Source organism: Anolis carolinensis, chromosome 6 (genome assembly GCF_035594765.1).
Source record: "Anolis carolinensis isolate JA03-04 chromosome 6, rAnoCar3.1.pri, whole genome shotgun sequence".
Lineage (NCBI taxonomy): Eukaryota > Metazoa > Chordata > Lepidosauria > Squamata > Dactyloidae > Anolis > Anolis carolinensis.
Window position 1 is genome coordinate 107949263 of NC_085846.1, and position 12436 is coordinate 107961698.

The 12436-nt window shown below is 39.5% G+C and overlaps 1 protein-coding gene and 1 long non-coding RNA gene across 5 annotated transcripts in view; both read left to right on the plus strand.

The window, feature by feature from the left end:
* ptprn2 (protein tyrosine phosphatase receptor type N2) overlaps positions 1-12436 on the plus strand; it is a 612886-nt gene that overhangs the window by 321462 nt on the left and 278988 nt on the right. For all 4 annotated transcript variants that reach the window (XM_062984600.1, XM_062984602.1, XM_062984601.1 and 1 more), the window contains one exon: positions 2364-2428. In XM_062984600.1, coding sequence (XP_062840670.1) covers positions 2364-2428 — 65 coding nt within the window. The remainder of the gene's footprint in view (positions 1-2363; positions 2429-12436) is intronic.
* LOC134292392 (uncharacterized) lies at positions 10042-11178 on the plus strand. The gene is made up of 2 exons (XR_009999622.1): positions 10042-10573; positions 10657-11178. It is a non-coding gene; the product is annotated as an uncharacterized LOC134292392 (long non-coding RNA).

Below are 12436 nucleotides of genomic sequence, written 5' to 3' on the forward strand. Positions count from 1 at the left end.
TCGTGTCAGGAGCAACTTGAGTCGCTTCTGGAGTGAGAGAATTGGCCGTCTGCAAGGACGTTGCCCAGGGCACGCCCGGATGTTTTTTGATGTTTTACCATCCTTGTGGGAGGCTTCTCTCATGTCCCCGCATGGAGCTGGAGCTGATAGAGGGAGCTCATCCATGCTCTCCCCGGGTGGGATTCAAACCTGGCAGCTTTCAGGTCAGCAACCCAACCTTCAAGTCATGAGGCTTTAGTCCACTATGCCATCAGGGGCTCCTAGCAATTAAGATACGACTACATTAAAAGTGGCTAACACCAATGTTCATTTAAGATTTATCATGGCAGCCGTATGATACAAGTGAGTTAGCCAGCGTTCCAATGGGTTAAAGTGTCCTAATCCTCCTCCTCTCCATATGCTAAAGTGTATAGATGTGTTTTCAGAAGTTTCTTAAAGGAGAGGAGGGTGGGGGCCCTTTTTATTTCTTTAGGGAGTGAGTTCCAGAGATGGGAGCAATCACGGAGAAGGCCCCCTCTCTCATTCCCACCAACCAAGCTTGAGACAGGGGTGGGGCTGAGAGGACCGTTGACCGCAGTACATGGGATGGTCTGTATAGGGAGATGCGATAAGACAAATAGCCTGGACCCAAACCGTTTAGGGCAGTGGTTCTCAACCTGTGGCTCCCCAAATGTTTTGGCCTTCAGCTCCCAAAAATCCTAATAGCTGGTAAACTGGCTGGGATTTCTAGGAGTTGTAGGCCAAAACACTTGGGAACCCATAGGTTGAGAACCACTGGTTTAGGGCTTTATAGGTAACGATCAGCACTTTGTATTCAGCCCAGAAGTAGACCGACAACCAGTGGAGCTGCCGCAACATGGGAGTTATTCTCTCATGATACAGTGCTCCAGTTAGCAATCTAGCCCCTGATCTCTGCACTAATTGCAGGCATGGTGTGTGACTCCAGAGACCCGGTTTCAAATACCTGCTCATACATTGGAAATGCACTGAACAAAGTTATACACTCTCAGCCACAGAGTAAGGCAAAGGAAAAATACTCTGAACAAACTCCATGATAGGCTTGCCTTAAGGTTATCATAAGTCACAAATGTGTTGTCAAAGGCTTTTATGGCCGGGATCACAGGGTTGTTGTATGTTTTCCGGGTTGTACGGCCATGTTCCAGAAGAACATGTTCCATGTTCTGGAACATGGCCATGCAGCCCGGAAAACATACAACAACCCTAAGTCACAAATGACTTGGATGCACACAACAGCTAAAATTAAAAATGCCTTCTTAGAGTAACTTAATATATAACAAAATAACAAAACAAAACATCATCAAACAATGAACTTGTAAAAATATGAATGTTGATTTTGAAAAAAAAGTATCAAGAGCATAATGTTAAAGTGTAATCCAGAGAGAATTAACAACAATAATATGTCTACTGGAATAATAAAGTTTTTAGTGACAACTTAAGAAAATACAACGCATGTGTCTGCCATTCCCTTCCATAAAACAATATTTAATATATGGTATGATGTCATGAAAAGAGCCCCTACACTTTCCCAACCAATCAAACATCTATTAGGAAAAGAACAAAAAGGGCCCTCAAAATAACTTGTGAATGGCTATGACTAGATCTAAGTTTTACAAGAAAGGATGCAGTTAATGAACCAACTGATAAGAAAATATTTCTGGCAACTGCAATTTTCTGTGCACCCAAGAGATAAAATAGATACAGAGTTGTTCTTATATCATGAAATTGCTGGCTCAACCCAATGAACAACAGGAAGAAGATCTTCTTACAAAGAGAACCCTGATCGACACAAACTTTTTGTGGGTTTATGTAATTCAGTCAATGGGCGATTCCATGATCACCAACTAGACCCAGCAGATGAAATAAGAAGTAGAGTTCCTGTCCCTTTAATGGTAACACCTGCTGAAATTCCATATTCTACACAATCATTAAATGGACAGCAGCTCTGTTTCTTATTTCACCTGGCATGCTTGAGATCAATAGATTCATGCAGTCCAGCAACTGATTTTATGAAGCAAATCAATGGATAAATTGAGCCTTTATTGTTTAGTTTATATTTGTATAACAATTATGTAGTCTTTTTGGTCCAAGAACTTGATTCTTGCTCAAAAAGTGTGTCCCACTATTGATTTATTTATTGTAGACAGGTAGCTATTTCTGTTCATCAAGTTTTCTCCTTGTAAAATGGTAATAATATTTGGTCCATCTCATGCAAATTATGTGAAGATGAGTATGGCAAAATACCTGGCCTCTTGAGAATGTTATGGGACTGATAAAAGTATATGATGCAGACTCATCCCAATTTCAATTTATGTTAACTCTGTCATTCTTAATTTTCCCAATAGCTGACAACAAAGACATGCTTGAAAAAACAACAGGACTGAAAATTGTGCAGATTGGCATGGGGGAGGTAGGTGACTACAGTACATCTCATTATCTAAAACCTTTGATTTTTCCTTTTGTGAAATCCTCAGTCTCCTGGATGTTTTTAGGTGAACTGTGTTAATCATCCTAAGGGCTTTTTAAAATTCTGATTATTAGACCGTTGCATCTGTCATAATACAATTTCATATTCTGCCAACTATATCAGCCAAGCTTTGCGGCCTTTAAGAAACATACTATTTTGCTTTGTCATATGTTGGGCACAAAATCCCCTAAGATGAACAAAGCAATTGACATGTCTGATTATTCCCACCTGGTTTCATTGAAGTTCTGTTTCATCTCAGAATTTGCTGACATCTAAATTTAGAGTACTTTGTCTCTCAATGTGTTCTCAATGTGCTGATGAGAGTTTTAGTCAAGTATTTTCCAATTGTGCATGTACTTTTGTAGAGACTTAAATTTGTAGTTGACATAAAATAGTCCTCTTAGTCATTGTCATTTTTTCACTCAGAGCCTAGTCTCCGATCAAGGTATTACCTATTATTCTGTAGTATGTGTCTGTTTAGCACATTTTTGTTTTGAATGTTTTGTAAACTCCTGTATGCTATATACTTAACAGCTATGGGTCCATGGACCGTAATAAAGTTTATTAAAGTTTAAAGTCACTAAGCAAAACGCTGCTAAATATCTCATCATTAATTAATAAGGATGATATAATCCACCGGAGACTAGAGTGAGCTATCCCAGATTGCAGATTCTAATATTAATTGTATTTATTGAAGTTAATTCTAATCCACATGTACCACTTCTTCAGAAATTGATTTGTCCTATAGGTATAGGGAGATAGATATCACAAGATCTCTTAAGCAGTTGCCCATGTGAAATGTTTTATCTGTGGGTGCTGAACAATGTACTAAGTCTCAGAAAGGCTGTCTTCAAAATGAGACAGAACAGTCATTTTTATCCCTGTTACTGTACAGCGTAGAACATGGTAAGTGAGAGAAAATATATGTGAGAGCGACATACATAGAAAGACTGAGCAGGCACAGGAAATGGCTTCATAATGATACATTAGTACAGATTAGTACAGTACAGATGTCATATCTGTAGAGCAGGGGTCCTCAAACTTTTTAAGCAGAGGGCTGGTCCACAATCCTTCAGACTATTGAAGGGCCAAATTATTATTATTATTATTTTATATATATATATATATACACACACACACACACACATATAGAAAAAAACGAACAAACTCTTATGCACACTGCACAGTAGTGCAAAAAACAACAATCTGTTTTTGCTGCTTTTAATGCTGCTATTTAATGCTTTTTATAAGTGTTTATCCTATATGTCAAATACTTTTTATTTTAGTGGGGTATAAATAAGAGGGGGAAGGGAAGATCCCTATTTTATAAATTAATCACTTTCATATGCATCTAAACATGTACATGTTAGGCAGCAACCCTAAGGAAACTTATTTGGAGGGAAATTCAACTGAAATTGATTGCACTTGTTTCTGATAATGTGTTAAGGACTGTGGGGGTAGTGTGAAAAGTAATTAACCCTCAAGCATTTAAACAGGTTAGCAACTTCCCAGATAGAATTCTAATTTTATTGAAGTCAATAGGTGTGCTCCTCGGACCTTTCTTGAATTGGCATGTGTGTAGAAGGAGAATTTCCACAATTGAGTACATGCCTCCTGGAGATAGATTGTTAGATTATTATCTACACTGATGTAATTACATGAGGAAATCTGAGGCATAACAGATAATTGTGAAAACACAATGTCATGATAAAATGCTGTTCTGTTGCACAAGCTCAAATTAGAAGAAGCAGCACAAATCATACCTAAGTATTCACAGTCACACAATGACTCATTATATGGTGAGCCCCAGGAGGTCACAACCTTCACACATCCCAATGAAAACTATATTGTCTAGATGAACTGGATTTCTCCCACTTATATGTTATATGCTTAGAATGGAAGTGACCAGCTCATATTGATGGTGAAAATTTCAATGAAAGGTGGGCTTCTAGATAATATGGAATTTGCCATGCAGAAGCATCGGGAAGATGATAGTTACCTATTATATTTCATTATGAACAGATTATTTTGTATGTTTTACAAAAAACTAAGGTTATTTATGTGGTTCAGTCTTACAGATTGTTTACGCTGCTAGAAATATCCACTACTGTCTCCTACATTTCCCAAGGCATGAGTAACAAATCTTTCATCAGTGTCATTTTCCCTCTGGGGAAAAAATTGAATGTTATTTGCCTTCACTAGTAGCATTTTCTGCAGTGACATCTTTGAAAGCAAGTTATAGTTCTGATTTTCATACCATAGTTCAGATTTCTGTCTCTTCCTATCTTACCCACCATTTCTGAAGGAAAAACTAGCATGTTAGCTAGTCACTTGGCAATCATATCATCAAAGGTTTGTCGAGGAACCCTTCAAAACAGGCCCAAAACACAGGACTTGTCTCGGTTTTACCTGCAGCATCCAAATGACACCTCAGGTAAAACTGAATTAATTGTCTGTTTGACCCAAGAGGACATGTAGCCACCCCACCAGGGAAATCCCAGGGTTTGGGTGTGTGTGTGGTCCTAAATCCAGGAGGAACTGAGTTTAGATAACCCAGTTCCTCCCAGGATTAAGACCTGTCTGGAAGGGCCCTAAATCCTGTCATTGGATGTGCAGTGCAATGAATCAGAATGGGATTTACTCCCAGGCCGAGATTTGTGTGTTAGTCTCAGTCATTAAAGTGGTGAGATGATTTTTCAATTCAAGTGAGCTTCCTTAGATTATTCAGGAGATGTGGAATCTATATATATAAAAGGGTAATGAAATTTCGGCCTAGGACAAAACAACAAAACTGCACATCCCAGAAACACTAAACTTGGCAGCACAACCCCTCATCCATGCCTCTACGTCCATACAACAAAAAGAAAAGAAAAATAAAGTCCTAATTAGAGGGAGAGGAATAATTGTTTTTATTCCAATTGCTGCCAGTTAGAAGGCTAAGCTCCGCCCACTTGGTCTCCTAGCAACCCACTCAGCCCAGGCTCTTCCACACAGCTATATAACCCATTTATAATGGACTTAATGTCAGGGGGAAAGCTTTACCCTTTACCTTAACTACCACCAATTCCTCAATACTTTATTTCCCATACCACCAGACTTCGCCACAGCAACGCGTGGCCGGGCACAGCTAGTCAATCATAAAATGGCACATTGAAACATTTGCTCTAATCCTGCAAACACTGGATATATTATCTTTATTTTAAAAACAACTGTAACAATGATTTCCAGGATGACTGTTCTATGATTAAAGCTAATCACCCACCCATCCAGTGCTTCTGTCTCTGTCATTTATCGAAGTGTTTATCCCTCTTGAATGCTGCACAGGAGAACTATTTTGACTTTTGACTGACACGTCGCAGCTTCAATTCTGAAACTGGTTGTCTCCTGTAATCTCTTCTCTTCTCTTCTCTTCTGATTCCAGTATCCTTGCATCTGTTTTTCTGCACATTTTGCATAAGAAAATGACAGGAGACTGTAGTGATGAAATGTTCTAAATGGGTCCTGAAAACCAGAGAGAGTGCTTTTGGTTTCTTCTTATACACGTTGGGCTCTTGAACAGTGTAAAAACACCGATAGTGAAATGTCATGTTGGCTCATGGATTCCTCTGCATGGGAGTAGTATATGTGATTTTAAAGTAGCGGAATTGTGAAGTGATTGAGCCGTTGCTATGGTAGCCACAGTAATTCAATTTTTATTCAACATCATATAAAATGAAAGAAGGAAAGTGTGCCTTGTGGCTGGAGGAATGCATGCATTCTCTTTTAAAAATTGATATCAGCACATGCAACATATGTTAGTATCAGTTACTATTTGTCTTTGAACTTTGTCATACTATTATTTTTTAAACACAAACATCCCACAGAAATCAACCCAATCCTCACAAAGTGTGTTCAAAGCCTAGTGCAGAAGCTGTCTGTTATTCAGAACTACAGTTCTCAACAATGCATTATGCTTCAACATAGTTTGGAACAATCTGCTACCTGAATAGGCTCCACCAAAGATTGGAAACATTTTCTCTCATATAATGCTTTCCATCAGGTGAGATAGGTGTTTCAAGAGTTTTTACAGTTGTGTTATCATGTACACAAAAAATCTTCTGCTGCCTTTGTCCAGGGAAGACACACCTCAATCAGTGTGTGAGTCACTGGACAAAATAATACGTGCAAAAACTTTAGATCCTTGCCAATCGGTTTCAAAACTGATGGTGCTAAAAAGAAACCTGCACCTAGGATGTGACTGTGGATAGGAGCTTCTTTGCACAGGTCCACCTGATCCACCAGCTTTGTTATTCTCTGTAGAAAGCCATGTCATGCAGTCCTTAATCAGATATTGTCATGGTCTCTATGTGGTGTTGCCTTTACAAATGTTTGGAAATGACATTGGAGAATGCTATAGCTGGACTGCTATTAGGTTCTCATTCCTATATAGGAGTCAGTCTGAATTAGCTTCTGGTTTCCTTCTGAACATGATTCAGCCATGCCCGTTGAAGTTCTATGTTTTGGACCTGATATAGCTTAAGGTCCACCTTCTCACATGTCAGACTTCATGAAGCATTTCATGTTTTGAATTTGTGTCCACTATATTTTAATCATTTTTCTGTGTAGGTATTTTGTAGAAATATGTTATAATGTGTGTATTTTATATAATGATTATGTGTTTTAAGCTATGTTGTAACTCTCCTTGGGCCAAGAGGAGAGGTGGGTAAGAAATAATATTACAGTAGAGTCTCACTTATCCAACACTCGCTTATCCAACGTTCTGGATTATCCAATGCATATTTGTAGTAAATGTTTTCAATACATTGTGATATTTTGGTGCTAAATTCATAAATACAGTAATTACTACATAGCATTACTGCGTACTGAACTACTTTTTCTGTCAAATTTGTTGTTAAACATGATGTTTTGGTGCTTAATTTGTAAAATCATAACCTAATTTGATGTGTAATAGACTTTTCCTTAATCCCTCCTTATTATCCAACATATTCGCTTATCCAATGTTCTGCCGGCCCGTTCATGTTGGATAAGTGAGACTCTACTGTATTATGATTATTTTATTGTTATTCATTCCTGGTAAGATCTTTAGTCCTGTCAGTTTGAATTGTGGATTATATAACTGGATTTTCCCAGGAAAAGGTGATATAGTTTGCCCTCAGATAAGCAATCCCTAGTTTTGATACCTGTACCTGCGACATAAGTCTTATTCATTTTACAGACCTAACTTCCAAATAGTTATGCCTAGATCATGCAACCAATATATTACTCACAAATATGTATATGTGCGTATTTGTGTACATTACTTCTTTCCATAGGATGAAAATTGGTCACATCTGCATGACTATTCTGAGCCTGTCCCTGTTAGAGTCAAAGTCAACGACATTATGATCTGTTTTATTTTCTCTTCTTTATGAGATGTGTGTGTGCTTTGTGTGTGCTTTGTATGTGTGTATGTCTGTGCATGTGAGCACTGAGCAAGAAGGATAATGAATTTATATTATTGACATTTCCATGATGGCACTTTCAGCTGGCATACAAAAGATGCTGATTGTTAAACTGTTAATTTATAGATTCCCCTAAAGAGAATGCAAACACATTCTAGGGCACAAAAGCTCTTTCTCCTATACAATGTTCAATTTTTAATTTCCAGCCCATCTTAGATTATGGCGTTGAAAAACAATACTTAATCCCTCGTTAACACATGAATAAGTGGAAACTGTCATTTTCCCACCAAACAATAATGGGATTATCTCGAGAACTGTCAGTTTATGTGAAAACATTATGTTACCCAAATTTTCATAAAAATTAGCTGTGGATAATATTCAAGATCAGAGCAATGGATAGAGCAGAAAAAAATCTGCATTCATGGTAATAAATATTCATATTTGTCTGCTCAGGAGATAAAAATCTAATCAAGGGGCTATTGATGCGCTGGTGCTCCCTCTCTCTTTTTTAAACCAAGATGTTTCATCTAAATTGGGTTTGATATGGAAATTAGTCCCACTCCAAGTCCTTCAGGCCATGAACATGCTGGGATAACACTAGAGGTGGCCAGTACATCAGATGCTGCCGCTGGCATCTGTTAATGCAGACAATTCATATACACAACTCATACGCACACAAGCACACACACCTCTACTACTATGTGTAGAGATAGACCAAGAGAGGGAAAGAACAAATAGGAAATTATCAAGAATTTTCTTCTAGGTGTATAGGTGGATCAATGCATCTATTTTGTCACAGATCCACTGTAAGCATAGGGTTAAAATTATTTGTGGGTTCTTCTCCCCCATCCTGCTTTTGTTGACAATTACCATAAATCAGAAGACATTTGGCGAGATGCTTAATGAAATATGGATGATTTAAAAACGGAAGGATAACTGCAATATGTCGCTTTGGGGTGTTTTGTTTATATTTGTGCGTGTTGGTAGCCACGCGCAGGCACCGCTAGATCCTGAAGCATTGTATCCTTTCATATATTTTTTTTCTGTGCATCCAATTGGGGAGGGAATCAGTGCTTTTTTTTTAAAAAAAAAGAAGAAGATTAGAAGAAGCATTATGTTATGTACATGTTATATATCCATTTTGAGAAATAATGCATTTTGGGTTCTCTTTCAAGCAGACTGTTAAACATTCTTAATAATTATATGCCCCCGGGATTATGAATGATTGTTCACAAGAGGCAATCTATGGTTATTAATAGCAAGAACCTCAGGCAAGACTGGCTGATAATTACCTCGAACTACAACTAACATTAGCTTCCATCCAGACAGGTTGGAGGTAGGTGAAAGCTAGCATTTTGAAGGGGATCTGGAATGAACTGGGAGGCAATGAAAATTGGCAGAGCACCAAGATGGTTTGCCTGTGGGATGCGATGATACAGAGACTATGCAGAATTTAACCTACAGAATTAAAACACAATCCTAACCAGCCAAGTTGGCGGAAGACCAGCAAATTAACTGCAGAGCAACTGAAGCTGGAAGTTTTACTGAAGCAACTGCAGCCTTTTCCCTTTTTCTGAGACATCTTTGCCATTTCTATTCACTCTTCTGCTGGTAGAACTTGGCCAGCAAAGCTGTTCTGCTGTTGGACTTTTCTGGGCCCTTCCACACAGCCATATAGCCCAGAATATCAAGGCAGAAAATCCCACAATATCTGCTTTGAACTGGGTTATCTGAGCCCACACTGCCACATATTCCAGTTCAAAGCAGAAAATGTGGGATTTTATTCAGCTGTGTGGAAGGGGCCTCCATCAACAGATATCTGAAGATTTCAGTGGAAGAAGATTTCTGCTCACACAAGAGTCTTCTGCCTAAACCCAATCACCTACAGACAGGGCATCTTTGAATTAGAATTGCTTTCAAAGGGTGAGCCTACTCTTTACCCTTACTCACATTACCATCTTAAACCTCTCCTTCCAACTATTATTTTTCATCGTTTTTAGCCTTCTCACACACTTTCCCCAGCCAATCTGTCGCAACTATGTCCCAACATTCTAGCTCACCTGCTTCCTATAACAAAGGAGGCTTTCATGGCCAGAATCACAGGGTGGTTGTTATGGTTGAGCCTTATGGCTCCGATACTGGGAGACGTGGTCGTAAGACTCCTCGGGAGTCAGAGACTCTCGAGGAGCGAGAAAGGAAGCGGCTGCGGGACTTATTTGCAGAACCATCTGACGAGGACTCCTTTGAGGGTTTTACCGAGAGAATGGAGGAAGAGATGGTTAGCTCAGAGGAGGATGACATGGAATGGACTCGTGTGAGGGAGGATTTGGGTGCCACCGGCAATACTAGTATGGAAGGCGATTGGGGACCTTCAGGATTAGACCCGTGGACAAGTTGGAGGGATGGAACGGGATCCACAGCTGGGGATGCTGTGGGGCGTAGTCAAAGGTGTTTCAGCTCTGATGAGGAGGATGATGATGAGACACCTGGAATTAGGGTAACAGCTGATAGCGATGAGGAGTTGTAAACTGGCATAAAATGGGGTTTAGAATCCAGGGCTAATTGCGTTGGGCAAGGTAATCTGGACGAACGCTTGGGCTCTGGTTGGGAATTTCCTGAAGACGGGTGTGATTCGTTTGCTGAATACGTAAGTTGCCAAGGACACTGGGCATGGAGGGCGGGAGGAACTGTGTGGGCTTTTGTTGTGCAACCTGTGTTTAATCTTAATAGCTTGGACCTCCGTCGTCTTTTTGACGGACGCTAATTGCCTACTCTGGACTGACTGACTGACTGACTGGCTGACTGACTGACTATGACCTCGGACTATCCTTCCTGTGGCTATCGTTGGAACTGGTGAACTACAAACATCTGTACCTGGCTTACGACCTTCGGACCGGATTGGGACCTCGCTGACCGCTGCTGCCCCTGATTGATGTGTTTGAACTCGGAGATTGTTTGCTGCTCGGAGGAGTAACTTCTTAGTTACTCAATCACAGCTTTTGGTTGCAGAGAAGTATCTGCTGCCAGTTATTTGTGTTTCTTTGAACCTTTGTTTACCATCTTCTGTTTGTTTATAGTCCCAGGCTGAAGTAAGCATTTTTGGTTTAACCCGGATTAAACTCCAGTTTAATCCGGTTTATCTTTTGAACGTTTTTTAGTTCCTTTTTACTTTGAAGGCCAGTGTTTGCCTTGCCCTTTGTCTTTTACGGGCATTTTTGGTTCTGTAACTTTAATAAACTGTGTTGAATCTTATCTGGTGGCGTTCTGTCCTTGACAGTTGTTGTGTGTGTTTCGGGCAGTATGGCCATGTTCCAGAAGTATTCTTTCCTAACGTTTCACCCACATCTATGATAGGCATCCTCAGAGGTTGTGAGATATTTTGGAAAAACTAAGCAAGGAAAGTTTATATATCTGTGGAAGGTCCAGGGTAGAAGAAAGAACTCTTGTCTGTTGGAGGCCAGTGTGAATGTTGTAATTAATCACCTTGATTAGCATTAATGGCCTTGCCAGCTTCATGTCCTAGCTTCTTCCTGCCTGGGGGAATCCTTTGTTCTGAGGTATTAGCTGCCCCTGATTGATTCATATCAGGAATTCCTCTGTTTTCAGAGTGTTGTTCCTTATTTACTGTTCTGACTTAGAGTTTTTTTAATACTGGTAGCCAGATTTTGTTCATTTTCATGGTTGCCTCCTTTCTGTTGAAATTGTCCACATGCTTGTGGATTTCAATGCCCTCTCTGTGTAGTCTGACATGATAGTTGTTAGTCTGGTCCAGCATTTGCATGTTTTCAAATAATATACTGTGTCCAGGTTGGTTCATCAAGTGCTCTGCTATGGCTGACTTCTCTGGTTGAGTTAGTCTGCAGTCATGACAGACATTATCAAACTATGTGTGGTGCAGAAGATACTTGAACATTAGTGAGCCACTGAGGCTGAGTGGTAGAGATTCATATCAGACACTGGGGCCCCATCCACACTGCCATATATTGCAATTTGAAACTCCTTCAAGACTCATATAATACTGTTTAACTGCATTGAACTCTCTTATGTGAGTTTACACTGACCATATAATGCAGTTTCAGTCTGCATTATATGGCAGTGTAGATGGGACCAAAGAAATACTTCACACACAACACAGTCAAATGGTGGGATTTGCTACTACACAATGGCCACCAATCTAGATAAACTCCAGGGTGATCCAGTATCAAATTCATCGTGGTCTTCAATTCTATTTGCTTGGGGAAATGAATGCAGTGCTGCATTCATCAGAGGTATCTGACTGACCACTGTGGGAACAGTTAGATTTAGAATAACTTAACTACATAGTTAAGTTTTTGGTTTGATCCCAATGGCTCTTCTTATGGGGCTTTAGCTGCTGGTGTATATTGATACAATATTGATAGGGCAGTTTTAATTCACTTGAAAAATTGTTGGATGGGGCATTCTAAACCATTGTGCCATAATTGTTTCCTGCCTAATTACCTCTTATCATCATTCAAATTCTCATGCAAAT